This window comes from Gracilinanus agilis, chromosome 6 (assembly GCF_016433145.1).
Source record: "Gracilinanus agilis isolate LMUSP501 chromosome 6, AgileGrace, whole genome shotgun sequence".
NCBI lineage: Eukaryota > Metazoa > Chordata > Mammalia > Didelphimorphia > Didelphidae > Gracilinanus > Gracilinanus agilis.
The window spans coordinates 35,657,017-35,684,511 of NC_058135.1; the positions used below are offsets into that span (position 1 = coordinate 35,657,017).

The 27,495-nt window shown below is 35.4% G+C and overlaps 1 protein-coding gene across 1 annotated transcript in view; it reads left to right on the forward strand.

The window, feature by feature from the left end:
- FRAS1 (Fraser extracellular matrix complex subunit 1) overlaps positions 1 to 27,495 on the forward strand; it is a 545,529-nt gene that overhangs the window by 166,442 nt on the left and 351,592 nt on the right. The window contains exons 3-4 of the mRNA XM_044681606.1: positions 11,370 to 11,477; positions 16,869 to 16,961. Of these exons, the coding sequence (XP_044537541.1) occupies positions 11,370 to 11,477; positions 16,869 to 16,961 (201 nt within the window). The remainder of the gene's footprint in view (positions 1 to 11,369; positions 11,478 to 16,868; positions 16,962 to 27,495) is intronic.

A 27,495-nucleotide genomic window follows, 5' to 3' on the forward strand; every position in this document is an offset into this window, starting at 1 on the left:
CCAGAGATCTGACAAGTATACTATTCTGTGTTCACTTAACATGTTTATAGTTTCCCTCTTTATATTCAAATCATTCACCCATTCTGAATTTATCTTGGTGTAGGGTATGAGGTGTTGATCTAATCCTAATCTCTCCCATATTGTTTTCCAAATTTCCCAGCAGTTTTTGTCAAATAGTGGATTCATGCCCCAAAAGTTGGGCTCTTTGGGCTTATCATACACTGTCTTGCTGATGTCATTTACCCCAAGTCTATTCCACTGATCCTCCCTTCTCTCTCTTAGCCAGTACCATATTGTTTTGATGACTGCTGCTTTATAGTATAGTTTAATATCTGGTACTGCTAGGCCCCCTTCCTTCACATTTTTTTCATTATTTCCCTTGATATTTTTGATCTTTTGTTATTCCAAATGAAATTTGTTATAGTTTTTTCTAATTCAGTAAGGAAGTTTTTTAATAGTTTGATAGGTATGGCGCTAAATAGGTAAATTAATTTGGGTAGAATGGTCATTTTTATTCTGTTAGCTCGTCCTGCCCATGAGCAATCAATGGCTTTCCAATTGTTTAGATTCGGTTTTATTTGTTTGGAAAGTGTTTTGTATTTGTTTTCGTATAATTGCTGTGTTTGTTTTGGTAGATAGATTCCCAAGTATTTTATATTGTCTAGGGTGATTTTAAATGGTGTTTCTCTTTCTACCTCTTGCTGCTCTAATGTGTTGGAAATGTATAGAAATGCTGATGATTTATGTGCATTTATTTTGTATCCTGCCACTTTGCTAAAGTTGTTGATTATTTCTACAAGCTTCTTAGTTGATTCTCCAGGATTTTTTAAGTATACCATCATATCATCTGCAAAGAGTGATAGCTTAGTCTCCTCCTTGCCTATTTTGATACCTTCAATTTCTTTTTCTTCTCTAATTGCAACTGCTAGTGTTTCTAGTACAATGTTAAATAATAGAGGTTTTCATTCCTGATCTTATTAGGAAGGCTTCTATTTTATCCCCATTGCATATGATGCTTGTTGATGGTTTTAGGTATATACTGTTTATTGTTTTTAGGAAAGGTCCTTCTATTCCTATACTTTTCAGTGTTTTCAATAGGAATGAATGCTGTATTTTGTAAAAGGCTTTTTAAGCATCTATTGAGATAATCATGTGATTTTTGTTTGTTAGACTATTGATATGGTCTATTATGTGGATGGTTTTCCTAATGTTGAACCATCCTTGCATTCCTGGTATAAATCCTACCTGATCATGGTGGATGATCTTCTTAATTACTTGCTGGAGTCTCTTTGCTAGTATTCTATTTAAGATTTTTGCATCTATGTTCATTACCGAGATTGGTCTGTAGTATTTTTTCTCTGTTTTTGATCTCTCTGGCTTTGGAAACAGTACCATATTTGTGTCATAAAAGGAATTTGGTAGGACTCCTTCTTTGCTTATCATATCAAATAATTTGTATAGTATTGGGATTAGTTGCTCTTTGAATGTCTGATAGAATTCCCTTGTGAATCCATCAGGCCCTGGTGATTTTTTCTTAGGGAGTTCTTTGATGGCTTGTTCAATTTCTTTTTCTCATATGGGATTATTTAGGAATTCTATTTCTTCTGCTGTTAATCTAGGAAATTTATATTTTTGTAAATATTCATTCATATCTCCTAAATTGTTATATTTATTTCCATATAATTGGGCGAAATAGTTTTTAATGATTGCCTTAATTTCCCCTTCATTAGAGGTGAGGTCTCCCTTTTCATCTTTGATACTGTCAATTTGGTTTTCTTCTTTCCTTTTTTTTATTAGATTGACCAGTACTTTGTCTATTTTATCTGTTTTTTCAAAATACCAGCTTCTAGTCTTATTTATTAATTCAATAGTTCTTTTACTTTCGATTTTATTAATTTCTCCCTTGATTTTTAGTATTTCTAATTTGGTTTTTGTCTGGGGATTTTTAATTTGTTCGCTTTCTAATTTTTTCAGTTGCATGCTCAATTCATTAATCTCTGCCCTCCCTAATTTGTTAATATATGCACTCAAGGATATAAATTTTCCCCTGAGTACTGCCTTGGCTGCATCCCACAGAGTTTGGTAGGATGTCTCACCATTGTCATTCTCTTCAATGAAATTGTTGATTGTTTCTATGATTTCTTCTTTGACTAATTGGTTTTGGAGAATCATATTATTTAATTTCCAATTAGTTTTTGATTTGCCTGTCCAGGTGCCCTTACTAATTATTATTTTTATTGAGTTCTTTCCATTTTTTAAAAAAATTAGCCTGCTTATTGTTTCTTATGGCGTAGTTGTATTCCATCACAATCATATACCATAATTTGTTTAGCATTTTCCCAATTGATGGTCATTCCTTCAATGTCCAATTCTTTGCTACTATAAAGAGAGCTTGTATAAATATTTTGGAACATATATGTTGTTTTCTTTTTTCCCTGATCTCCTTGGGAAACAGACCCAGTTGTGGTATTTCTAGGTTTAAGGGTATACACAGTTTTAGAATTCTTTGGTTTTAATTCCAGATTTCTCTCCAAAATGGTTCATAGCTCCACCAATAGTATATTAGTGTCCTCATTTTTCCACATCCCCTGTAACATGTCATTTTGTCCTTTTTTCATTTTAGCCAATCTGATAGATTTGAAATGATATCTTAGAATTGCTTTGGTTTGCACTTTTCTAATCAGTAGTGAGTTAGAACATTTTTTCATATACCTATATATGGCTTTGATTTCTTCATCTGAATATTGTCTATTTATATCTTTTGCCCATTTATCAAATGGAGAATGACTTTTACTCTTATAAACTTAACGAAGTTCTCCATATATTTTAGATAAGAGACCTCTATCTGAGAGGCAATTTATAAAAATTTCCTTCTAATTTTCTATTTTTCTTCTAATTTTGGCAACATTTTCTTTATTTGTTCAGCTGTTTTCTTTTAAAAATATTTATTTATTTAGAATATTTTTCCAGGGTTACATGATCTTCCACTGGGTTATACATGTATCATTCTTCAAAACCTATTTACATATTATTCATATTTGCAATCTTTTAACACCAATACCCTAATCATATCCCAATTGAACCACGTGGTTGATCATATGTTTTTCTTCTGCATTTCCACACCCACAGTTCTTTCTCTGGATGTGGATAGCGTTCTTTCTCATAAGTTCCTCTGGATTGTTCTGGATCATTGCATTGCTGCTAGTAGAAAAGTCTATTACATTTAATTGTGCCATAATGAATCAGTCTCTGCAAATATTTTCAATTTAATGTACTCAAATTATCCATTTTATATCTTATAATGCTCTCCATCTCTTGTTGAATCATAAATTTCTTTCCTATCCATAAGTTTGATAGATAATATATTCTTTGTGCTAATTTATTTATGATATCCTCTTTTATGTCTAGATTATATATCCATTTTGATCTTATCTTAGTGAATGGTGTTAGATATTGGTTTATACCTAATTACTGCCAAACCACTTTCCAGTTGTCCCAACGATTTTTACCAAATATCGATTTCTTAGATCCACAAGCTGGACCTATGCTTTTGTCACTATGTAAGGTCACTATAACCTTTTACTGCTATTTACTGTATGTCTGCTCTGTTCTACTGATATATTTTTCTTTTTCTTAGCTAGTACCAGATAGTTTTGATAATTACTGCCTTATAATTCAATTTTAAATCTGGTACTGCTTCCTTCCTTTATATATTTTTATTATATATAAAATTTTTATATATTTATACATATAAATAACATGTTTATTCTATATTTTCATTAATTCTTTTGATATTTTTGGCCTTTTGTTGAGTAAATTTTGTTATTTTTTCTAACTTGTTAAAATAATGTTTTGGTAAGTTAATTTGGATGGCATTGAATAAGTAGATTAGTTAAGTTAGGATTGTCATTTTAATTATATTGGCTCTGTCCATCTATGATCAATTAATATTTCTCCAATTATTTAGAACTGACATTATTTGTGTAAAGAGTGTTTTATGATTATATTCATGTAGTTCTTGGGCTTGTTGTTTTAAATGGAGTATCTATTTCTATCTCTTCTTACAGGGCTTTCTTAGTAATATATAAAAATGCTTCTGATTTATATGAGTTTATTTTATATCCTGCAACTTTGATAAAATTATTGATTATTTCAACTAAGATATTTCACATATACTATCATGTCATCTGCAAACAGAAATAGTTTTATTACCTCTTTACCCATTCTGTTTTCTTTAATTTCTTTTTCTTCTTTTATTGCTATTTATAGCATTCATTATTTCTTATATTAAACACCATAATATTATTACATTACTTTCATATATCATAAATTGTTCTATCATTCCATTCTCCAATGGATAGACATATCCTTAGTTTCAAGTTCTTTGACACCAGAGAAAGAGCTGTTATAAATATGTTTGTGTATATGCACCCTTTTTCTTTTTCTTTGATCTCTGTGGAGTATAACTAGTTCCCTGGTGTAACTGGATCAGAAGGTATGTACAGTTTACTTAATTTTGGGTACTGCTTTCTAGAATCACTAGATCAAATAATTCATAGCTGCACTCACAATACATCAGTGGGTCTGTCTTCCCATAGTCCTCTAATATTTGTAATTTTCATTTTTTGGGAGGAGGGTCAGTTTTGCCAATCTGATAAGCAGAAAGTAGAACTCAAATGTCACTTTAATTTGCATTTTTCTTACTATTACTGATTTGGAGTACACCCCCACCCCAGTTATCGATAACTTAGATTTCCTTAGAAAAATGCCTCTTTGATTCCCTTGACCATTTATCAATTGGGAAATGCTTTTGTTTATAGATCTTTCACATAGACCTTTATCAAAACTTACTGTAAAATTTTTTCTGTAAAGATTTCTTATCCATTTTTATTATTTTTAACTGCTGTGGTTTATGTAAATGCTAAAAAAAACCAACTCCTTACCTTCTGGCTTAGAATCAATATTATGTATTAGTTCCAAGCAGGAAAGAGGTAAGGGCTAGGCCATGAGGGTTAAGTGTCTTGGCCAGTGTCATATAGCTAGGAAGTGTCTGAGGCCAGCTTCGAAATCGGGACCTCCCTTCTCTGGGTCTGTTTCTCAATCCACTGAGCCACTAGCATCCCTGAAAACACTTTTTAGCTTTCTGTGATCCTCTCCACCCTTGTATCCATATCCTAAAAGTTATTTCCTTCCTTACTTCTCTAATTTGTTTATGATGTGACCGTTTATATCTAAGTCATGTGTCCATTTGAAACTTAACTTGGAATATGGTTCTAAGTGTTGGTCTGACCATAATTTCTGCCAGATTATTTTCCATTTTCCCCTACCAGTGTTTATCAAATAGGGATTCTTTACCCCAGTAGCTGGAGCATTTAGGTTTATTGAATAGTATTCTACTTTGTTAGTATGGTTCTTATTTAGTGTACCTGGTTTTCTAATCAGGCTTTCTATGAAATTTTTTTCATCTACTACCAGTTAATTTTGATTAGTATTGTTTGAGATTTGATACTGCTAGGCTCCTTTTCTTCTGAACACTTTTCCTCCATTATTTCCCTTAAGATTTCTGATTTTTCTGTTTCTTTAGATGAATTTTGTCATTATGACTAAATTAATCTAGGTATCACTTTCATTTTTATTATATTGGCTAAATCTACTCATGATTAATGGTTCTCTAATTATTTAAAATCTATTTATTTCTGTAAAGAGTGTTTTGTATTAAAATAGTTCCCGTGTGTCTTGTTAGATAATAGTTCTTTTGAATGGAATTTCTTTTTTTTTTCTCTTTTTTTGGGGGGGCAATATATAGAAAAGTTAATCACATATGAATAAAGATGCATAATCACATATGCATCTTTATCTTGCAGCTTTACTGAATTTATTACTTTTTAATTAATAATTTTTTATTTGACTTCAGTTTCTCTAGATAGTCAGCAAGACTATGAGATCTAAGTGAGCTTCTTCCCCTTCTTTGCTTATGTTTATTCCCTTGATTTTTTTCTTTTCTTAATGTTTCAGCTAGCATTTCTACTATTATGTTAAATTGCAAGTGATAATGTATCTCCTTGCTGAATTTATTAGAAGGGATGATAGCTCTCCTCCATTATGTATAATGTTGACTTTTGATTTTATATAGATACTACAGACTAGATAAAGGAAAGTCTTTTCCCCTTTTCTCATATATTTAAAAAATAATAATAGATGTTGGATTTTGTCAAGCGTTTTTTGACATGTGGTTTACATTATTTTTGCTATTAATATGTTCTCTTATATTTACAAGTTTCCTTAGATTGAGGCAGTCCTTTAGAGCAAGAATTTTCATTCTTGCCATCAATCCTGCCTGGTCATACTATGTAAACTTTTTTTTAAAAAATTATTTTATTTTATTTTTTAAAACCCTCACCTTCTGTCTTGGAGAGTGGTAAGGGCTAGGCAATGGGGGTTAAGTGACTTGCCCAGGGTCACACAGCTGGGAAATGTCTGAGGCCAGATTTGAACCTAGGTCCTCCCGTCTCTAGGCCTGGCTCTCAATCCACTGAGCTACTCAACTGCCCTGCCCCCCACCCCCCTCCAACCCCATGTAAGCTTTTTAATAGATTGTTGCATTCTCTTTCCTAAGGTTGAATTTAATATTTTTGTGTTGATTTATATTGGTGATATTGGGCCAAATTTTCTTTTTCTCCTACTTTTAGGTACCTAAATTATATTTGAATCATCATATGAACAGAGAAGGATCTTTTTTTTTTTTTTTTTTTTTGTAAGCAGTTCATATAATGGTGAATCAATTTTTTCTTCTAATGTTTGATAGAATTTATTTGTAAATCTATCTGATATGCTTTTTCCTTTGGGAGTTCATTTATGGTTTATGTAATTCATTTTTCTGATATTGGCTTATTTAAATAATCTCATTTTTCTAGTAATCTGAGTATTTTGTATTCTTGTAGATACTTATCGGTTTCATATATGTTGCTGTTTTTTCATGTTATTAGACAAAATAATTTCTGATAGCTGTTTCTGGTTTTAATTATTATGAATTTCCTTTTTAATTTTTGATACAAACAGTTTGATAAACCAGATTTCTCTCCCTTTTTGAATTGGAATAGGTAACTCCTAGTTTTTAAATTCCCTATCAAAAAATCAAATCATTGATTTTTTTGCTCTCTTTTATTATGTTCTTTCATAATTTTTAGAAGTTTCCTTTTTTCTTTTTTTTTTTTACACTCATCTTCCATTTTAGAATCAATTTGGTTCCATATCAGTATTGGTTCCAAAGCAAAAGAATAGCAAGGGGTATGCAATGAGGGTTAAGTGACTTGCTCATAGTCACACACCTAGTGTCTGACGTCAGATTTGAACTCAGGACCTCCTGTCTCTTGGCCTGGCTCTCAATCCATTAAGTGTTGTTTTTTAACATTTGTGGTTTCTATATATTTTAAAATTCCATTTCATTGATCTGTAATTTCTCTTTTTTTGTTAATTAAAAGCATTGAAAGAGACACATTTTCCCATAAGGACTGCTTTAGCCACAAACTCAAAGTTTTTATATGTTGTTTCATCATTGTAATTTTCATTAATGAACATTTCTGTTATTAGTTCTTTTAACTAACAACTCTTTAGGAGTAAATTATTTATTCACTAATTTTAATCCTTTCCTCAAAGACCCTTCATGGAATATGATTTTAATTGGTTAAGAATGAATTTAATATTTCTGCTTCTCTTAATTCTTTATGTGATTTTATGCCTCGATACATGGTCATTTTTTTTTAATTTATTTACTTATTTTTTGTTTTTAAACCCTTAACTTCTGTGTATTGACTTATAGGTGGAAGATTGGTAAGGGTAGGCAATGGGGGTCAAGTGACTTGCCCAGGGTCACCCAGCTGGGAAGTGTCTGAGGCCGGATTTGAACCTAGGACCTCCTGTCTCTAGGCCTGGCTCTCAATCCACTGAGCTACCCAGCTGCCCCCAGATACATGGTCATTTTTAAAGGTACTATTCGTAGCTGCTAAATATATAAACTCCTTTCTTTTCCCATTAATAGTACACCAGAGAGTCATCATCTTATAATTTATCTAAAGTTCTAATCAGGTCTTCAACTTCTTTCTTGTGTTTTGTTTTTTTAAAATTATGTTTGTCTAGGTTTAAAAGATATTGTAGTTTTTCTGCCTATTTCTCATTTTAATTTGATTAGTTTTTCCTTTAAGCATTTAGATACTATGCCAATTAATGAATTAAATTAAATATTAATATTGACTTGTTATATATGGAATCTTTATCATAATGCAGTTTCTCTGCTTCATCACTTTTTTATCATATATTTTTACTATAACATCTATAGTTGCCTGAGTTCAGCTGAAGCATAATTGATTTTAGTTCAGATTTTATTTTAACTTTGTGAATCTTTATGTTTTAAATGTGTATCTTGTAAACAACATTTTAAATCCATTCTACTATTTTCCTCTGCTCTATGCACACAGTCTCATTCACATTCACAGTTACGGTTTTCTTCCTGTACTTTTCCCTTATTTAAAAAAAAAAATTTTTCCCTTAAAAAAAAGAAGATGGTATAAGAATTTGCCAAACATTTGAGATTTCTCTTTCCATTCAATTGCTTTTCTCTCCCCTTTGCTCTGTCTCTGATCAAAGGATTTCACTCTTACTTTCACTTCCACTCTCATCTTTCATTTCTCTCTTCCTTATTTTTGATACTTTAAAAACATATTCAAAACAGAACTTTCTATAGCAATATTTCATGTTTTTTTAATGCAATTATTTTTAAAGTAAATCACTAGTTTTTCTTGCCCAAATTATATTAAAAAGTTTCCAATCAAGATTCATTGATCCATTCTTTCTTTTATTCTTTCCTGTTTTTATGTCTTAAGACTATCTTTGTCTCACCGAGGAAATTCTTTAGAAAAATTTGTGTTGCAAAGATAGAAATTATTCTTTAAAGGTATAACTGAATTCTTTTGTAAATCTATTTGGGCCAGGCAATTTTTCCATTGGTATTTCTTTTAGAGCTTATTCAATTTCTTTTTCTGAGATTAGTTTATTTAGTATCTCCATTCGGTGCTCTGGTAATCTGTATATTTTTTATTTTTGTAGACAAACCTCTATTTCTTTTAAATTGATATCTTTTTTTGTGGCATTAAAAGAATCTTGTAGCATCCTAAATAAGATTACAGATTTAGAGGTGGCAGGGAACTTAGAGGTCAATCAATCTAGTTTTTCATTCTACAAATGAGGAAATGGTCCCATAGAGGACTACTTACTTATCTCTGGTCATACAATCTAGTAAGTGCCTAAGACGGCCGCTCTCCTATATCTGGACCTAGTAATGTCTTCTGTGTTGGGTAGAGTGCTGCTGTGGCAAATGAATCCCATTTCTTTCCCACCCTCCTGTCGGGGCTTGAATATTATTGCCTACTGGATACTTAAGGTACTGCTGTTGCCTGGACCTGAGACCTGCTGCTATTATTTTTGAAGAATTGTTATTTGAGAATGGAGAAGGAGAATATGCTAGTTAGGAACAGGAGATGTTTTTTCTCTCTGTGGATGGTGGGGGAGGCAGAACTAATTCTAGAGAGATAGTCTATGTAATTTATTAGTTATATTTGAAAGATTACTTGAGCTTTAAATATTTCTTTTTATTGATTTAGTGGAAGAAAAAATGGTAGAGGCTCCCAAAGCTATATGCTGTGGGAAAAGAAATTGCTTCTTTTGTCTTTGGATTCTGGGCTAAGATTTATTTTTTTATTATTTTACTTAAAAACATATTTTTGCTTGTTTACATGATTCATTTTATTTCCCTCAAACCCTGGCCTGAGCAGAGAAAGTGTGAGCTATACATGTGTAATGATGAGATGGCTGCTAGCCTTCTGTTCTTTGGGCACTGGAGGACTCCTGGACTTGCTCATTCACTCCCCCTACTGACCATTTTCTTCATTTGGTGCCTTCATCTTTGGTTTGGCCTTTCTCTAGACACTAGAGCTGGGCTAGAGCTAAAGTGATCTGTTCCAAGATGACTTAGTACAATATTTAGGGTTTAAACCTTGCTTTCATCATTGTGTATCAACAATAGCAACAACATCATCAATAAAAATAAATATTTCTATAATGTTTTTAGGTTTATAAAACATTGTACAAGTATTATCTCATTTTTTTATCCTCACAACAACTCTAGAAGAGAGGTACTTTCAATAGCTTTATTTTACAAATGGGGAAACTGAGGCACAGAGTGCCTAACAACTGTGGCTGGATTTGAACTGAGGACTTAATAACTCTTAAGTCTAAAACTGATTGGCACAGACATGACAAAAGCAGGCAGAAGCTGATAAAGTCAGAACAATATAGGGTAAAGGTTCTTAACCATTTTTGTTCCACAGATCTCTTTGACAATCTGATAAAATCTATAGAACCCTTTCACATTTTTTTTGAGTTTGTCTCCTTATCTTACCCAGACTGGAAGTACAGCAGCTAAATGGGGGCCCCATCCCACTGCTGGTCAGTGTGTGGAATAGCTGATCTCTTCTGTTTCTGATATGGACAATTTTGCCCTTCCTTAGATAGTCTAGTGGCCCTCTGCTTGTTGGGGCTCATCCTATTAGTGCATGGCTTCCTCTGGATACCTGATCAGCTTGAGTCTTTCTGAAATTTAGAATGGTCACGATCAGATGGTACTCTAACCTCATCCTTTTGGTAGTAGGGGCCATCACATCCAGCTAAGAATAATTTTTTTAAATTCACAGATATGTTGAAAGTTATAAAAATATCAAAACACAAATAAGTTTTTAGATTACAAGTTAGAACCCTTAATGCAGGATTGCCATGCAGTGAAAGAAGCCAATAGAAAGTATCATATATATAAAAGTAATTGTAAGGACAATACATTTCCTTCATTTGTGTTTTTTAGTGACTCAAGGACACTGTCAATTTATTAATGTAAAAAACTGGTGCCTGTTCATATCATTGATCATCCAATTCTGAGACATTTGAAAGGAAATCAATAATTATATTGCTTAGAATCCCTCTTTTCTCTATCTCAGTTAAAAGTTATGCATGCCCAATTCTACTCTCTTTGGAGAATTAGGAAGTCCATGTTGTCTCATATTGCCCATATTTTCAGACTTTTTATTGATATATTGATTGTTTTTGCTGATTTTTTTTCTTCTTCTGTAGGACTCAACTTTCTTCAGATGGATTACTGATTTTATTGACCTGGTGGGGAGTTAATTACTGCTGAACAGATAGCACAAGGGCTTATGATTTATTTATTTATTTTTGCCTTTTAATTTAGTCAGCCCCTTCTATGACTTGCTGCTCCCATACGCTGAATGATTGGTTCTTAATTCAGAATTTATGCTTCTTTGCAGGATAACACCATTTGGAAGCCTGATTCATGTCAGGATTGTCGTTGCCATGGTGACATTGTTGTTTGCAGGCCTGTTGTTTGCAAAAACCCTCAGTGTGACTTTGAGAAGGTATGGTATCCAACTTATATTGAAAATACTTTTTAGAAAATCTTTCTGCGGGTTGAGAGTCTTTCAAGGTCCCAGGCAATATCTGACCATTTTGCATGGGGATGTTGTGGAACAGTGTTAACATTTTATTTCATTTGAATTCCCATGATTAGTGATTTTCAAGGTAGGGTGAACCCACAGTGGCTTTTGTCCTTGGCTGTTAATTATATTTAAAACTAACAAAGTATCTTTCTTGATGATGAGAATGAGACCCTGTTAAAATTGAAGAGCCATATGGAATATAACCACGCTCTCTGGTAAACAATTGAAGATGATTACTGCCCAAGCCTGTTCTTTGTCTTGAACCACTATTTTGAAGATTTTGATATTAGGCAACCGAATTGCTAAGGTTTATACGCTGACTCTGTTTCTTTCTTTGTAAGACCTTCTCAGGATTCTCTTCACCTCTCTCTTGCAGGTTAGCAGATTGAATGGTGGTGATGGTAGCTTCTGGGAATGTAGTCCTCTAGATAGCTACATGGATCATGAGCCTCTACCAGTATTCTTCTCTTTAAGAGTCAGCCAATAACCATGATTATTTCGCAGCTTTGAAATTTATTATTGTTGCACTTTTGGAAACAGTAGCTATAAAATATTCCCCCCATAAACCTGGGATGCCTTCTCTCTGAAAAGCATACAACATCTATAGGAAGAGTAGACAAACTTAAGAATACAATAGTCATGGGAGATATGTATGGTAAAGGTAGTCATAAATTACTTTTACTGTAAGACCTGGACGTTCATTCACATTGTGCAGTCTTCAGAAATTCCAGGGGGTGCAATGTCTCAGCTAGACAGGTTGCACAATTGGATTCAAAGGTTCTGTTCTGCTTCAGAGTCTATGTTGCCAGTGATCTCGATGTTCAGATTTGCTTTCTTCATGGAGTTATTTGCCTTTCTATATCTGTGTCTGCCTGTTGTACATGTCTTCATTTCCTCAAATGAGTCTTGAACTCCTAGAGTTTTAGATGAGGTATATCCCTTTAGGCAAGTAAGTACTAAATATGATGGCCAGTCAGAGTGAGGAAGTTCAGAGGGAAATTTCATAATCTATCCATTTTGCCACCTAGCTGTCCCAGTCAATGTTGCCCTTTGTTATAGCATCACTTAGGGATATATTGAAGTCACTCTAGCCTCTTAGTCCTCTACCATTTTCTTTTTTTTTAAAGTGTTGTGAGGAACATTATTTAGTATTAGTTACATATAGTTTATATGGACCTAGCAGGAAGGGCTGGAGCATTCCAAGATGGAATGAAGGAGCAGGAAGTTGCGTGTGCTCTGAGAGAGACTCTGTTAGTGGTTGGCACAAACTGTTGCTAGCCCTGGGAGATCTCAGAGTTAAGGACACCCTGCAACCTGATTCCCTGGGATCCTGAGTGGTGGTGGCTTTCAACAAGAGGACAAGACCTGCAGAGCTGCATCAAGTAGAGAAGGGTTTTGGGATCTGGTGGACAGCATCTCAAGCACACTCTCTCTACTTGGGGTACCTTGGACCACCTTGGCTTTTGGCATCCTGTGATCATCTTTGGATTACTGTGAAAACCCTCAAAGCCACCCTCGGGCCCTTTAACTGTGCTGGTCAAACCTGGCTGGAACCAGGTTTGAAGCAGCCTTCCAATTGATTCCAGGGCTGCTCCTTTCAGTCCTGCCTGGCCTAGGTCAATTCAAATTAAAGTAGACAAGTCCTCCCCTTGCCCCTGTGATTTGCCCTTTAGGTTTTTAAGTGCAGAATCCCCTATCCCACCTTTATTTAGTTAATCATAATTAAACAGTATAAACTTTTACCTTGCCTGCTGGTTCCATAGACCCTGGCCTAGGGGTGAGTTGGGTGAGCTGGGCCAACTGCCATTCTTAACAGTTACCAGCTTAACAGTGAACTCTGGTCTCCCTATCCTGGTTGGTCCTGTCTCTCCTTCAACCCAGTGTGTGTACCCACAACCATTTAGGTTATATTTTAACATCCCTGGTGCCTCATCTTTTACAAAAGGAAACATTTTTCAACAGTATCACTCAGTGTCTCTCCCTCTGTACAAAAAATAAGATGGTAATTATTGTTAGGTTATTCCTTTTTGTTCTGAAGGAAACTGTTAAATTCTGAAAATACCATGTACACCAATACTTCAGAGCCATAGAAAAATATCTCCAAATCTTTGAAACATTTTCAATAGGTGACTGCTGTGTTTTTATACCTTAGTTCTTACAGATATTCAAACATATGACCTTTGTTGCTTTGCATGAAGCAATCCATCTTATCCTTTCTCATGCTAGTCTGCCTGTTAGCTGTTCTATTGGTTCCTTGGACCTGATTTCTATAGAATCTTCCCCAGGAGGGAGAAATTCTGTGTATAAAGTTTCTATGTTGAGCCACTTTTTGCTGTAGGTACCATGGCAAATTGTCCTTTACTAGCTTGCAGGTGATGATTCTCTGTGCAACTCAAGGAACCTAGACCTTGCTTAATATATTGGTGAATAATCTCATTGTACTACATAGTGGACCCAAATTTAGATCTCTCTCTGATATCTTACTGTTACCTAATACAGGGAAGCCAGCCATTTCTCTAGGTATAAATTGCAGTCAACATCACTTGCAAATGAAGATTTTGATTATGATGGCAAGTCTTTTCATAATTTTCTATATAGGCAAAAGTTCACACTTATACCTCAATAGTTATTCTGCCATTATCTTTAATTATTAAGATTATAACATTATTACTCTTCTACTCTTTTGAGGGAGGATTATGAACTGAATTTCATGGACTGTCTCTTATCTGAATTTTCTTAGGTATTTTTAAGTATTCCATAGAATCTTTGGTGGATTCTTTTAACCTCATCATAATAGGTACTATTCTATAGTCTTCAGACTCTTAGACTGTGTATTTCAAGACTTGTGGAATGCTCTCAGTTTCACACACTGAATCTACTCCAGTTATCACTAATTCTTTAATAATGTTAACTTTCCTAAAGTAACTACTTTTCAAATACCATATTCATGTTTCCACAGTTGATGATAAATGCCAATATCTAATCAGTCTTCAAAGGGTAATTCACTGCTGCCTAAATAAGTTAGCCAAACTTTTAACAATGGATATTTTAATTCTTAGCAGATATTCAACAAGATGAACACAAAAATAGATAACTGTAACAATAATGACATTTCCCTTGTTCACTGACAATTATACAGCAGTCAGTGTTCGTTTTGGCACCATTAAATAATAAACATTAAAACATAAATACAACAAAGGAGTGCAATAGAATCAGCCCCCATACATGGTAAATTGTTGTAAAGCTACCATGAACAACTATGAAATATACATATTTCTTTGTGTTTCCCATTCATTAATCACTAGACATCTAGTGTATCCAGCTTTTCTGTAACTATTCAGGTTTTTATCTTTTGGTTAGATTTGTTTAGTTTTGAAAAGGGCACATCGATATCTCCAACAATTGAAGTTTCACCACCAATTTCTTCTTGTAAATTATTTTTTCCTTTAAATATTTAGATGCTATGCTATTAGATGCATATATTATGTATTGGTATTAATCTATGAAACCTTTACACATAACAATCTTACTATTTATTTTAAATCACGTATTCTTATACTGTTACTTTGATTGGAATCTTGTTGCCTATTCATTGCGAATGTTAGGGAGCTAGATGTGGCCACTGATTGACTGTGGGCTGAGGGAGAATTAGCAGCTGAGACTCACACTAAGCTTGCAATTCTGGGTAATTGAAAGGTTGGGGTATCCTCAATAAGAACAGGTTGTTCAGAGTAGGGTTCAGTTTTTCCCCCCAGTGGTGGTGGGAGGAATAATCATAGATTTAGCTTTGAACTTGTTGAGATTGAGCTGTCTATGGGACATAGTTTGATGTGTGCAGTTAGAAATTGGTCTCAAGGCACTGGAGCTTAAGAGAAAGTAGGGATGGCTATGTAGATCTGAGAGTCATCAGGAAAGAGATTAAAATCTGGGAGCTAATGAAGCCATAAAAAGAGGATGAGGATGTAGGAATAGAATAGAAAAAAGCCCAGGACAAAGCCTTGGGGATGATATCCACTGTTGGGGGAGGGGATGAGAAAGTAAATGATGATTCAGCAAAAAAGACAGTTAGACAGGTAGACTAATAACCAAGTGAAGCGAGAACTTTACTTCTAGCCCTGTCTAGATTTTTCACTGGGAATATATATATACGTATTTGGTTTTAAAAGGATTATTTCCTCTTTATCCCTTCAACAAGTTAATAAATCTAAATTTAGATGATCGGTATGTCTTGTATATCTGGGGAAATAAATTTGGCAAAATTTTAGTGTCACTTGACATTAGTTACTAGTGAGGTAATGCACATAATCAGATACACTTAGGAGTCTCTTGTGAATACAGAACTATTAAAAAAAGTTATTTCTTTTTTTTTTAATTTTACTTTTCAGTTGATAAGCATTTTTTCTCCCCCCTTTCCCTAGAAAAATAAAAATCTGTAAAATCTTGCAACAAATGTATACTGTATATAGTCAAACAAAACACATCACCACTTTATCCATGTATAAAAAAAATGTGGCTCTCGCTAAACCTTAAATCCATCACCTCCTTACTAGGAGGTGAATAGCAGAGTTCATCTTTGGTTTTGCATTGATCTCTCAGTTCTCAAGTCTTTAAAAGTCATTAGTCTTTATGGTATAGTTGTTATGGTATGAATTGTTCTTCTGGTCCTTTTCATTTCACTCTTTATCTGTTCATACTTGCTTTCTTAGCTTCATTCAAATCATGTGATATATGAATGTAATAAATACTTTTTTTCCGTTAGGAATGAAGAAAGAGCAAACAAAACAAACCCAAAAAATCAGTAAAGTGATTTTTTAAAATTAAATTTGTACTCCTGCTAATTGCTTTTATTTTTATTTTTTGGGGCCTTTGCCATGTAGGTATAAGAGGGCTCAGGCAGAGCCTTGCGATACCCTTCGTTTTTCCTACTTGTCTTACCTTTTAGCTGGGTATATAAATGAATATGAGGCAAGCCATTTAATCTTGAAAGACATATTTGTTTTCTTTGCCCTTTATGTCGTTTACGCAGCAGGATAAATGCTTACAAATGATGATTGTATGGGCAGGTTAATATGAAATGCAATAGACCAGCAATATTGCCCTTATGTATTTTTAAAAGAAGAACCTAATGAAGCAGTCCATTTTTTTTTCTGTGAGGGTAACTCACCTTAGAAAAGGAAAGACCCATTTCATTACTTGGTGAAAGATCTCACTAGATTAAGTGTATATTTCCTGACAAAAGGTTCAATGAAGAATTCTGTCTCTTTATTTTTAAATTTAAAAAATTAATGGAGTGTTTTAAAAAATTCTCAGGGAGAAGTGTTTCGAATAGCTGCCAACCAGTGCTGCCCAGAATGTGTCTTGAGAACCAAAGGATTGTGCCACCATGAAGGGAAGACCCATGGGGTAAGTGCTTTCTAGCAGTTGGTTTGTTTTCTGATTTTATATTTCATCCTGGCAAGGGAGATAGATGTTTGCATGGAGCTCATGAAGATACCATGATATAGTCAAAAAGTGCTTGATGTGTGTATGTGTATGTGTGTGTATATGTGTATGTGTACGTGTGTAAGTGTGTACTTATGTTCAAATTCCAGTTACTTAAGACCTGGGCCACTGTGGACAAATCCAACAACTTCTTTGAACCTGTTTTCTCATCTATGGAATGGGGGATAATAATAATTGTGTTTGCCTCCTTACATTGTTGGCAGAAAACACTTTACAAACTTTAAGGTTTTATATAAATGTGAATCATTACTAGGCCAATGAGGGTAGCTTTCATCCTTGTCTAACTTATGGAATACCAGTTAAGAACATGCATTTCCATGCTGGGTTTTCAGATTTCTTGAGTGAAATCTTCAGAATTATACTGTTTTGTTTATTCTGTTAGTGTTCTCTCTCAGTGTCTCCAAGGCGAATTATCTTCTTGGCTAGCAGGTAGTCTGGGAATATCAATGGGGAAGAGGCTGTGATGTTTGAGGTAGGTTGGATGTCATCCCAGGGTTTTTTATCTTTTATTCTTTCATAGGCAGACCCTTTTGAATAGAAATGTACAAAATAAAAGAAGAACCTTTCTAAGAGCTTACAAAAATCACCTCTAAATGGTATGAACCTTCATCACTAGGCATTTACCCCATGGAGGTCAGAAATAGAAAGGATTCTCCAAAAGCCAAAGTATTCATTCTAGCACTTTTCATAGTTGTAAAGAACTAGAAAAAAGTAAATGCCTATCAGATGTGGAATCGCTAAATAACTTGTTATCATGAGTGCAATGGAGTATTATAGAACCACAAGATATAATGAACATGAGAAATTCAGAGATGCATAGGAAGACTTACTTATATGAACTTATAAAGAATTAATTAAACAGAGCCAGGAAAAAAGTGACTACAATAGTGTAAATGGGTAAAAGACAAACCAAAACTTCCTGGCTAATCTCCAAATCATGATACCAAATCTCCAGCCATTGTTCTTTCCCCATTCACCTTCCCACAAACTTAGACACCATTTTGGACTCTGCTAGGAGAGTTTTTGTCTTATCTCAACTGGATTTAGATTTCTACGTCACTTCCTAGCCCATCTTTAAAAAATAATGATATTTTTTTTAGAGGAAAAGAGAGTTAAGTGACTAGCTAGTTTCTGAGGCTAGATTTGAACTCAGTATACGTGCTGCTAAAGCAAGCACCAGATTTTAACTAAGGAAAATGAATTTTACTGACTCATGACCACAGTTCCTTTAGCCATTGCATACCTGATGGACATCTACTTTTTTCCTAGTTCTTTACAACTATGAAAAGTGCTAGGATGAATATTTTGGCATTTGGGGGAGGCCTGTCTGTTTCTGACCTCCTCGGGTACTCTATCCACCATGCTGCCACTTCCTGACCATCTTTAAACCATGTCAATAGTTGTGAGCATATCTCTAATGTGTTGTCTTCACTGATTGAATGTAAGTTCCTTGAGGTCAGGGACTCTTGCTTATTTGTATTTTCATATTTCCTGGAAGGTAGTAAACTTAATAAATGTATTCTCTATCTAGTGAAATAAATAGGGGGATCTCTTCTTCCCTTTCTTCTTTGGAGAGGTGGGGGCCTATTGGTATGGTTGCTATCATTTAGTTGTCTGACAATGTTTTGGCAAAGATATTGGAGTGGTTCGCCATTTCCTTTTTCAGGGCATCCCATTTTATAGATGAAAATCTGAGGCAAATAAAGGTTAAATAATTTGCCTAGGGTCACACAGCTAATAAGGATCTGTGACTGGATATGAATTAAATAGTCCCGGTGCTGTGAGTATGGATTATTGTATACATTGGGTTGATATCTTGGGTAATTTTTGCTGAATTGCCTTTTCTCCCCTCTTTTTTTATTTTGTGATAAGGGATGGCTTTCTGAGTATGGAAGTGGGAGGGATATGTTTAGGGGCAGGGTATAAAAGTAAAAGATATCTATACAAATTAAAAAAGGGTAATGATATGGGTCATCATTTTTCTTGCCTACTTGATTCCACCTACATCTAAAAGCAGCCATGGTGGGGCAAGAATTAAAATAGAGTATGGTCCAGAAAGGCTGTTGTTTGAGTTAATGCCTTACTTTCTGATTATGGTAAAGGTGGGAGAATAGACTAAATAGTACATTATGTTTACCCCAGGCTACTCTTTAACCCGAGACTTAGGCATTCTATTATATATTTACCCAAGGAACTGAGTTGAAGACCTAGCCTTTGACTAGAGGCACTGTTTGATAATTGTTCCAGATGCCAGTTTTTCATTCCTTTAGAGGGTGTTGCTAGAGGAGACCTTAGTGGAGTATGTTTCTTGGAAATTTGGCAATACCATTATGCTACCTGTCTGATGTAGCTTATAGTTTGTGTGTTACGTGTAGGAATATAGATTTACTACAACACCATGGAATTTTGTAATATGAATAGAATGGGGAAAATGACTCATAAGGAAGAATGTTATTATTTTATGATGATTGAAATAAGGATTTGGGGACACCTAGGCCGCTCAGTGGATTGACAGCTAGACCTAGAGATGGGAAGTTCTGAGTTCAAATGTGGACTCTGATACATCTTAGCTGTATGTCACTCATCCTCCATTGTGTAGCCCTTATTCTTCTGCCTTAGAACCAACACCTAGTATTGATTCTAAGATGGAAAGTAAGGGTTTAAAAAAAAAGGAAGAAGGGTTCAAGTGTAATTGAGGTTTTGGTGCATTGCTGGACTACTGAAGATGGTGTCACCTCTGTGGGGGATGTTGGGGACCTGCTTCTGGGAGACTGGAGAACTGGCACATATTGATATTTTGCCTACCATGCAAATATGTGGTTGGGTATAGCTTTTTTCCTCATTGACTATTAGCTGGAATTAATTGAATTTGTATCCCAGCCTTTCTGGGCACTATAGTAGATTTCTGTTGTATTTGCAGCTCAAATCTTGATCTTGGGCCAGAGTGGGGGCTCTACTCCTTGCACCTATGTTGGAAAAACATAAATGAAAAGGCTTAAACCTGAGGCCCATTTCTTAGCCCACATGGCCTCAGTGGTGGTGGAGGGAAAATTACTAAATGGTGCGAATGAAGACCTTCACACTCAGATGAGAGTGCTGCAAAAAGTTCTAATGATGTTTAATCAGATAATGGTGTTTAAAAAATCCAAATAAACCGTTACCTTCTCTCTTAGCATAAACACTGTGTTTTGGTTTCAAGATTCAAGAGTGGTAAGGGTTAGGCAATGAAGGTTAAGTGACATGTCCAAAGACACACAGCTAGGAAATGTATATCCACATTTGAACCTAGGACCTCCAGTCTCTAGGCCTGGCTCTCAATCTACTGAGCTACCCAGCTGTCCCTCTCAATCAGATATTATTTAAGATGCATAAAATTCTAGCCACGCAGCTAATGGACAAAAAGCCACATAGTACATTAGGCCATTGTACAGGTTCTTCTATTGAACCCAAAGGGTAGGAAACTGAGTCTTACATGTGTAAGGTTTCATGCCCTTCTCGCAGGGACTACGGGGTTCTGATAATATATCTTTAAGGAGGAAGAGTTTCTTGGAGAGTTTTAACTTCTTCTGAAGAAAAAAAGTCTGTGTGAGGGACAAAGAAAAGATTAACATCTTCTTTCCTGAGTGAGTGAGCTAACTGTCAAGCAGAAAGAATTTGAGGGGACATTGTCTGAAGCTGGATTTAAGCTCAGGAATTCCCAACTCCAGGCCCCATGCTCTGTCCACTGTACCCCAATAGCTGCCTAATAGTCAATAAAATTCTGACTCAAGATACCTAAATTGTCATTGGACTAGCATCACTCAAGTGCTGGCCATTCTCAAATCTTTTTCCTCTCTATTCCTTTAAATTCGTCCCCCCAGAGGACATTACTAAATGTTGTCACTTTTTCTACTTAAATTTGCTCTGTTGTCTTTTTAAGTGGCTTAAGTGCATGTCTGGGTTTGGTTTATGTCTCACCACGCCACTGGCATAACAGGAAGTTTCTCCTCTTTCCAAATAGTACTCACATTCTATGAACAGAGTGCATCTTGTTTTAAGTATATCCAAATGGTTATCCAAGGCAGGAGATTTTCCTTAGGAACAAGATTTTGAAGACTGGGGAATGGGTATGAAGTGAATTGGAATGGAACTTATTTTACAGGATTGTGTTGCCATATCCAGTCAAAGCAGATTTAAGGATGAAGTTGGGCTCAGAGGCGAAAACAGCCACTTTTGTGGCCCTGTAGCATTGATTCTTAGAATAAACCACACCAAATAATGTGGCACCAGTTAAAAAATAGAGGTCAGTCTTAATAGAGTGGAACAGGTTTGTTACTTACCATCCTAAAGTAAATGAACCAACTAGCCTGCTGTTTGATAAATCCAAATACTGGGTAAAAGACTCGCTACTTCAGCAAAATTTTTAGGAAAACTAAACAGATTAGCAGAAATAAGGTTCAGACCAACACTTCTACTCCATATTACAAGTTTATCTCCAAAAGACTACATGACTTAAATATAAAATTTCATGTCATAAAAAAATCTGAGAAAGAAAGAAATTCCTTTTCGTATTCATGACCTGGAGTTTATGACCAAAAAAAAAAAAAAAGATTACAGAAGATAAATGGATAGTTTTGGTTTTTTTTTAAAACCCTTACCTTCCATCTTGGAATCAATACTGTGTAATGGTTTCAAGGCAGAAGAGGGGGAATGGCTAGGCAACGAGGTTAAGTGACTTGCTCAGGGTCACACAGTCAGGAAGTGTTTGAGGCCAGATTTGAACCCAGGACCTGACTCTCAATCCACTGAGCCACCCAGCTACCCCCTAAATGGATAATTTTGATAGCATAGAATTAAATATGTTTTACATAATTAAAAACTAGTGTAGGTAAAAAAGAAGGGAAATAGTCAACCGAGGAAAATCCAAAATATACAAGGAACTAATTCAAATTTTTAAGAAGAAGAGCCCTTTTCTCGGACAGTGATGACAAACCTTTTAGAGACGGAGTGCCAGGCCCTGAGACCACATGCTGTGCCCCTTCCCACCATGAGTGCTTGGTGCCCCCCCCTTTACTCCTCACAAGGGAGGGGAGAAGCACTCTCATTGGGTTGCTTGACAGAGGGGCAGGTAAAGTGAGGAATATTCCCAGCGAGTGTAGAGAGGGGGAGGGGAGTAGCCCAAGCACTCTGTTCTCCTCTAGCTCTGCTACCTAAGCTACCCATCTTACCTCCTGAGGGCTCCTATTGGGCTGCTGGGAAGAGGGGCAGGCGAGGTGAAAAAATGTCATCAGGCAGAGGGAGGATGAGAAGGGAGCATCTCTGCTCGAATCCCAATACCTTTCTAGTAATGAACTCTGGTGGGGCTGGGTGAGGGTGGAGTGCAACTTCATTCCCACAGAGAGAGCTCTCTGTGCCATCTTTGGCACCTGTGCTCTAGGAGATAAGTAGTCAAAGGATATGAATAGGCAGTTCTCAAAGGAAGACATCTAAACTATCAATAATCATAGGAAAAAAATCTCCAAATGCAAGCTAAAGCAAATCTAAGATTCTATCCCATAACCCCTTAGTTTGGCAAATTGGAAAAAAGGAAGCTGGAAAATGTTGGAGGAACTGTGGGAAAACAAATACATTGATACACCCTTGGAAGAACTGAGAATTGGTCCAGCCATTCTGGAAAACAATTAGAAATTATACCCTTGGAAATACTAATATGTGCATACCTTTTGACCTGGTAATACCATTACTAGACTAATACCCTAAGGAGATTTTTTTGGAAGTGAAGAAATGGACTTAACTCTTTTTTTAATGTATGTGTGGTGGTAAAGAACTAGAAATTAAATGTATGACCATTAATTGGGAATATTATAGTATATAAATGTAATGGCATTGCTATTTGCTCCAAGAAGTGACAAAAGAAATGGTTTCAGAGAAACTGTGTATGAAGCAAACACAATCAGAAGAACAATTTTACACAAGGGCAACACTGTAAATAACAAACAGCTTCAAAAGACTTCAGATCTCCAATCAATATAAGGATTCACTCTGATTCCAGAAGATTGGTGATGAGTCTTTCCATTTCCCATTGAGAGATGATGGATGGACTCAGGATGCAGAATAAGACATACACTTTGGACATGACCATTTTTGTTTTGTTCTACCATGCATATTTATTATAGGAATTTTTATTTTCTTTTAAATTGGGGAGTGGGAAAGAGGGAGAAAAATACTTTTTAAGTGTAAGAAAGAAGAGAAAAGAAAATACAGCTATTCCTTTATGGAAAATTTCACCTAAATTTTGTTTGAGGATGACAGTTGCTCTCAGAATAGACATTGTCAAATCAAGACAAGTTCTTTCTTGCATGAGCACCTTCTACAAGTCAGGGGGACATTTGAGCCACTTGGCTGGCTCCAGGACCACTTCAAATTCTCTGATGTTCTTGATTGGAAGGATTGCTTCATACCTGACTGATCTCCAGCTATCCCTTCAAATTAACTTTTGGACAGGTGCCCAAAATGAAATAGGGAGGAAATGGGGCACCACTGCCAAGCAGGTGATGGAGACAAACCCCAGAGTGTTTGCTTAAAGAATCTTGGCCTGCTTTTCCTCTGCTCCCTGTGCATACATATTCTTTTAGAAGGCAGGACTACATGGGGCCATTAATCCTCTTTTTCTTGGCACTAATTTAATCCTAGCACCAGATAAGATCTTGTCTGGAAAGATAGCTCTGACAGGTCCTGGTAGCCTCATCTGCTAAAATATAGGAATTTGGGTGTGGTCTGTTCTCTCTGCCTGCCTGGGAGATTAAAAGGGGGCCTGGATTTATGTGTGTGAGGGAAGAAATGAATGTGAATTCTATAGGCTTGCTCTTCTTAAAGTTAATGCTTTAGTATATGAGAATTTTTAGCTCTTCATTAATATTCTTTAAAAAATTATTTATTTAGAATATTTTTCTATGCTTACATGATTCATGATTTATCCCACCCCTCTTTGCTCCCCACTCCCAGAGCTGACCAACAACTCCAGTGGGTTATATGTGTATCATTGTTCAAAACCTATTTCCATATTATTCATATTTGCAGTAGAGTGATCTTTTAATGCCAAAATCCCCACTCATATCCCCATGGAATCATCTGATCAATCATATGTTTTTCTTCTGTGTTTCTACTCCCACAGTTCTTTCTCTGAATGTGGATAGTGTTCTTTCTCATAAGTCCCTCAGAATTGTCCTGAATCATTGTATTGCTGCCAGTAGAGAAGTCCATTACATTTGATTTTACCACAGTGTATCAGTCTCTGTGTACAATGCTCACCTGGTTCTGCTCCTTTCGCTCTGCATCAATTCCTGGTGGACATTCCAGTTCACATGAAATTCCTCCAGTTCATTATTCCTTTGAGCACAATAGTATTCCATCACCAACAGATACCACAATTTGTTCAAACATTCCCCAAATGTTCAAACATTCCCTCATTTTCCAATTTTTTGCCACCACAAAGAGCATGACTATGAATATTTTTGTATAAGTTTTTTCCCTTATTATCTCTTTGGGCTACAATCCCAGCAATAGTATGGCTGGATCATTCTTTTAAAGCCCTTTGGTCCTCATTAATATTCTTGATGTATAACTTTCTAACTGTAAGAAACTAGACAAAGAAAGTTATTTTTTCCCAATACTAGTAAGTGAGGCAAATACTTTTATCTTTCCTTTAGATATGTTCCAAGAGCTAATTCAGCTCATGCAGTCTCTATAGAGATGAACATTGTTTAGCTACAGTTGCTTTTATCCAGTGAAAGCTCTGGTTTTTCGGGGGGAGGGGAGGGGTATGAATGGATCCAAGATGACACAGATATTGTGTTTTTAGAACCATTGCTGTATAATTTGCTAATTCCCTTCTCATGCTCCCCATCTCCCTCTGCTGTCTTAATATTCACAAAGAATGAAATCCTTTTTTTCTTATGAAATTCTTATGAAAATTTCTAGTGAAACACTGAAAAAAGCCAAAAAAGTACTTTGTGATGTACAGTCTCCCTTGAACTCAAAGTATAGTGCTGAATAAATTGTATTGGTTCTCTGAACACCACTGTGCAGGACATGTGTGATTCTATAAAGGGTAGAAAGTACAAAGTTAGGCAGGAGTTTAGATGCCTCAAGGTCACATGCACAGTTAATATCAGTGCCTTCAGGGGATCCAGGCTTATTGACCTTCTCTGTGTGGGCTTCCAAACACCATCTTTGCTATAATTTTGACATTAAACAGTACCTTTTCCTTGTGGAATGCATTCATTTTTCATAATTCTGAGGCTTATCATGTAGGGAAAATGTTGTTTAGACTTATGTCTCTTGAGTTCCCTTGTGATTGACAGTTAATTGCCAACGATTTGCCATTATAATTAATTTTCATGATCTCTTTGGACGAAAGTTAGTATGAATTACAAATGGTTTACAAATGACTATAATTATTTTTTACAAGAAATCCTTAGCCTTTGTTTTAATGAAGTGAAATGCTAAGGTATTTGCATGCAATAGTCTTAAGTTTTAGGGAATTAATATTAGGATCTGAGGTCATTAGTTGATTCTAAGAAAGCACAACTTGAGGCCAAATAATACCAGGCCAGTTAATACCATAAAAACTAATATGACATATATTGGTGCTGACACTCTGGGCAAGTCACTTCTTAACCTCTCAATATGCCTCTCAATGTTCTAAGCAATTCTCTAAACTATAAGTTGCAAAGAAGGTCCCCTCCTAAATTGGTAGAGGGAATTTCCTCACTTTGAAGTTTCCTTTATCAATATAATCAAAGGTCTAGTTCCCACCTCTATCCCTTTAAAAGTGAAAATTTGAACATAAAAAAGATACAGATGATGATATAGACTTGCAAATGCCTTCTCCCCTCCTCCTGTGTTCCTATCTGTGTGTTATTATTACTTTCACCTTTTCCAAGTTAAGTTGTATTTGTCTTAAAATATTTTTTTAAACCCTTAACTTCTGTGTATTGACTTATAGGTGGAAGAGTGGTAAGGGTAGGCAATGGGGGTCAAGTGACTTGCCCAGGGTCACACAGCTGGGAAGTGTCTCAGGCCGGATTTGAACCTAGGACCTCCCGTGTCTAGGCCTGGCTCTCAATCCACTGAGCTACCCAGCTGCCCCCTGTCTTAAAATATTTTAATCCTCCCCACTTCTTATCCCTTTAGAATGCATTTTCTCTGGCTGTCCCACATACCTGGAGCTCTCTCCCTCTTCTTTACCCTCTTCTTTACCCTCTTCCTCCCTGTTTCCTTTAAGGCTTAGCTAAAATCTTACCTTCTACAAGCTTTTCCTGGTCAGTCTGGTATTAGTGAGTGCTTTCCTTTTGAGAAAACCTCCAGTATATCCTTTTTCTTGGATGTTCACAGTTATTTGCATGCTATTTCTCCCAATTAGACTGTAAGCATCTTGAGAGCTGGTGCTGTGCTTTGCCTTTCTTTGTATTCTAGTGACTGGTACATAGTAGGCTCTTGATAAATGTGAGCTGACTGCTTGACAGTATTCTTCTGGTGATGCTATATAGCTACACATTATGGAATACCACAGTCTCAAAAAAAAATCCGTGTTACTGATCCCTCATAGAGACATGAAATGGGCATAAGTTGACTTTCACATATTATCAAATAGTCACACATAAAGCTGATTATAAAAGATGGTATCAGAGACTTACGTGACTGAGAAAGGACTTACAAAGGTGGGAGATGAGAGGAAGGAGAAAGTAGGATTATGTCTTCCCCAAAAATATGAGAAGAAAAGAGAAAGAAGTCTAGAAGGAATAGCATCAAATCAAGGACAACTTCAAAAGTTATATGTTCAATTTATTATTTACATATTTATTATTTATATCACATAAATTTTGATTTATTATAATTATATATAAAAGGAAAAGCAAATTGTACATGATAGAGATTTATAGTTTCATGTACAATATTATTTTATTCTATAATGTACATGGGAAAACTCATTTGTTGTTTTTTTTTTAATGAAATCAAAATTTAAAAAAAGGAGAGAGCCTATAAATTAAAGAAAGAAAATAAAAGGACACGTGAGGAGTTACTGACAAAGAGCCTCTATGACCCATTGATGTCTGTGTAGTGCCTTAGGCCCTAGAAGTAGTCCTTGGTCCTTGCCCATCCTGGAAACCATTTTCTTATCGACTGGGCATACCACTTTCCACCAGTCACAGGGCACGCATGGTCATTTGCCAACATTATTGTAAACTTATTCAGCAAACATTTTCTGATTGGATGAATTTATCACTTTTTTCACCAAATGACCTAATGATTGCCTTTATGGCTGATGGATCTGATTTAAAGGTGGGGTTTTGTTGTAATCTATTAAAGCTGTTATTTCCAAATAATGCTGATTAGGACCAAGTTATGGGGTTATCTTTGCCCTATGCTGTAAGCTAGTTATGGTTACTTTTAA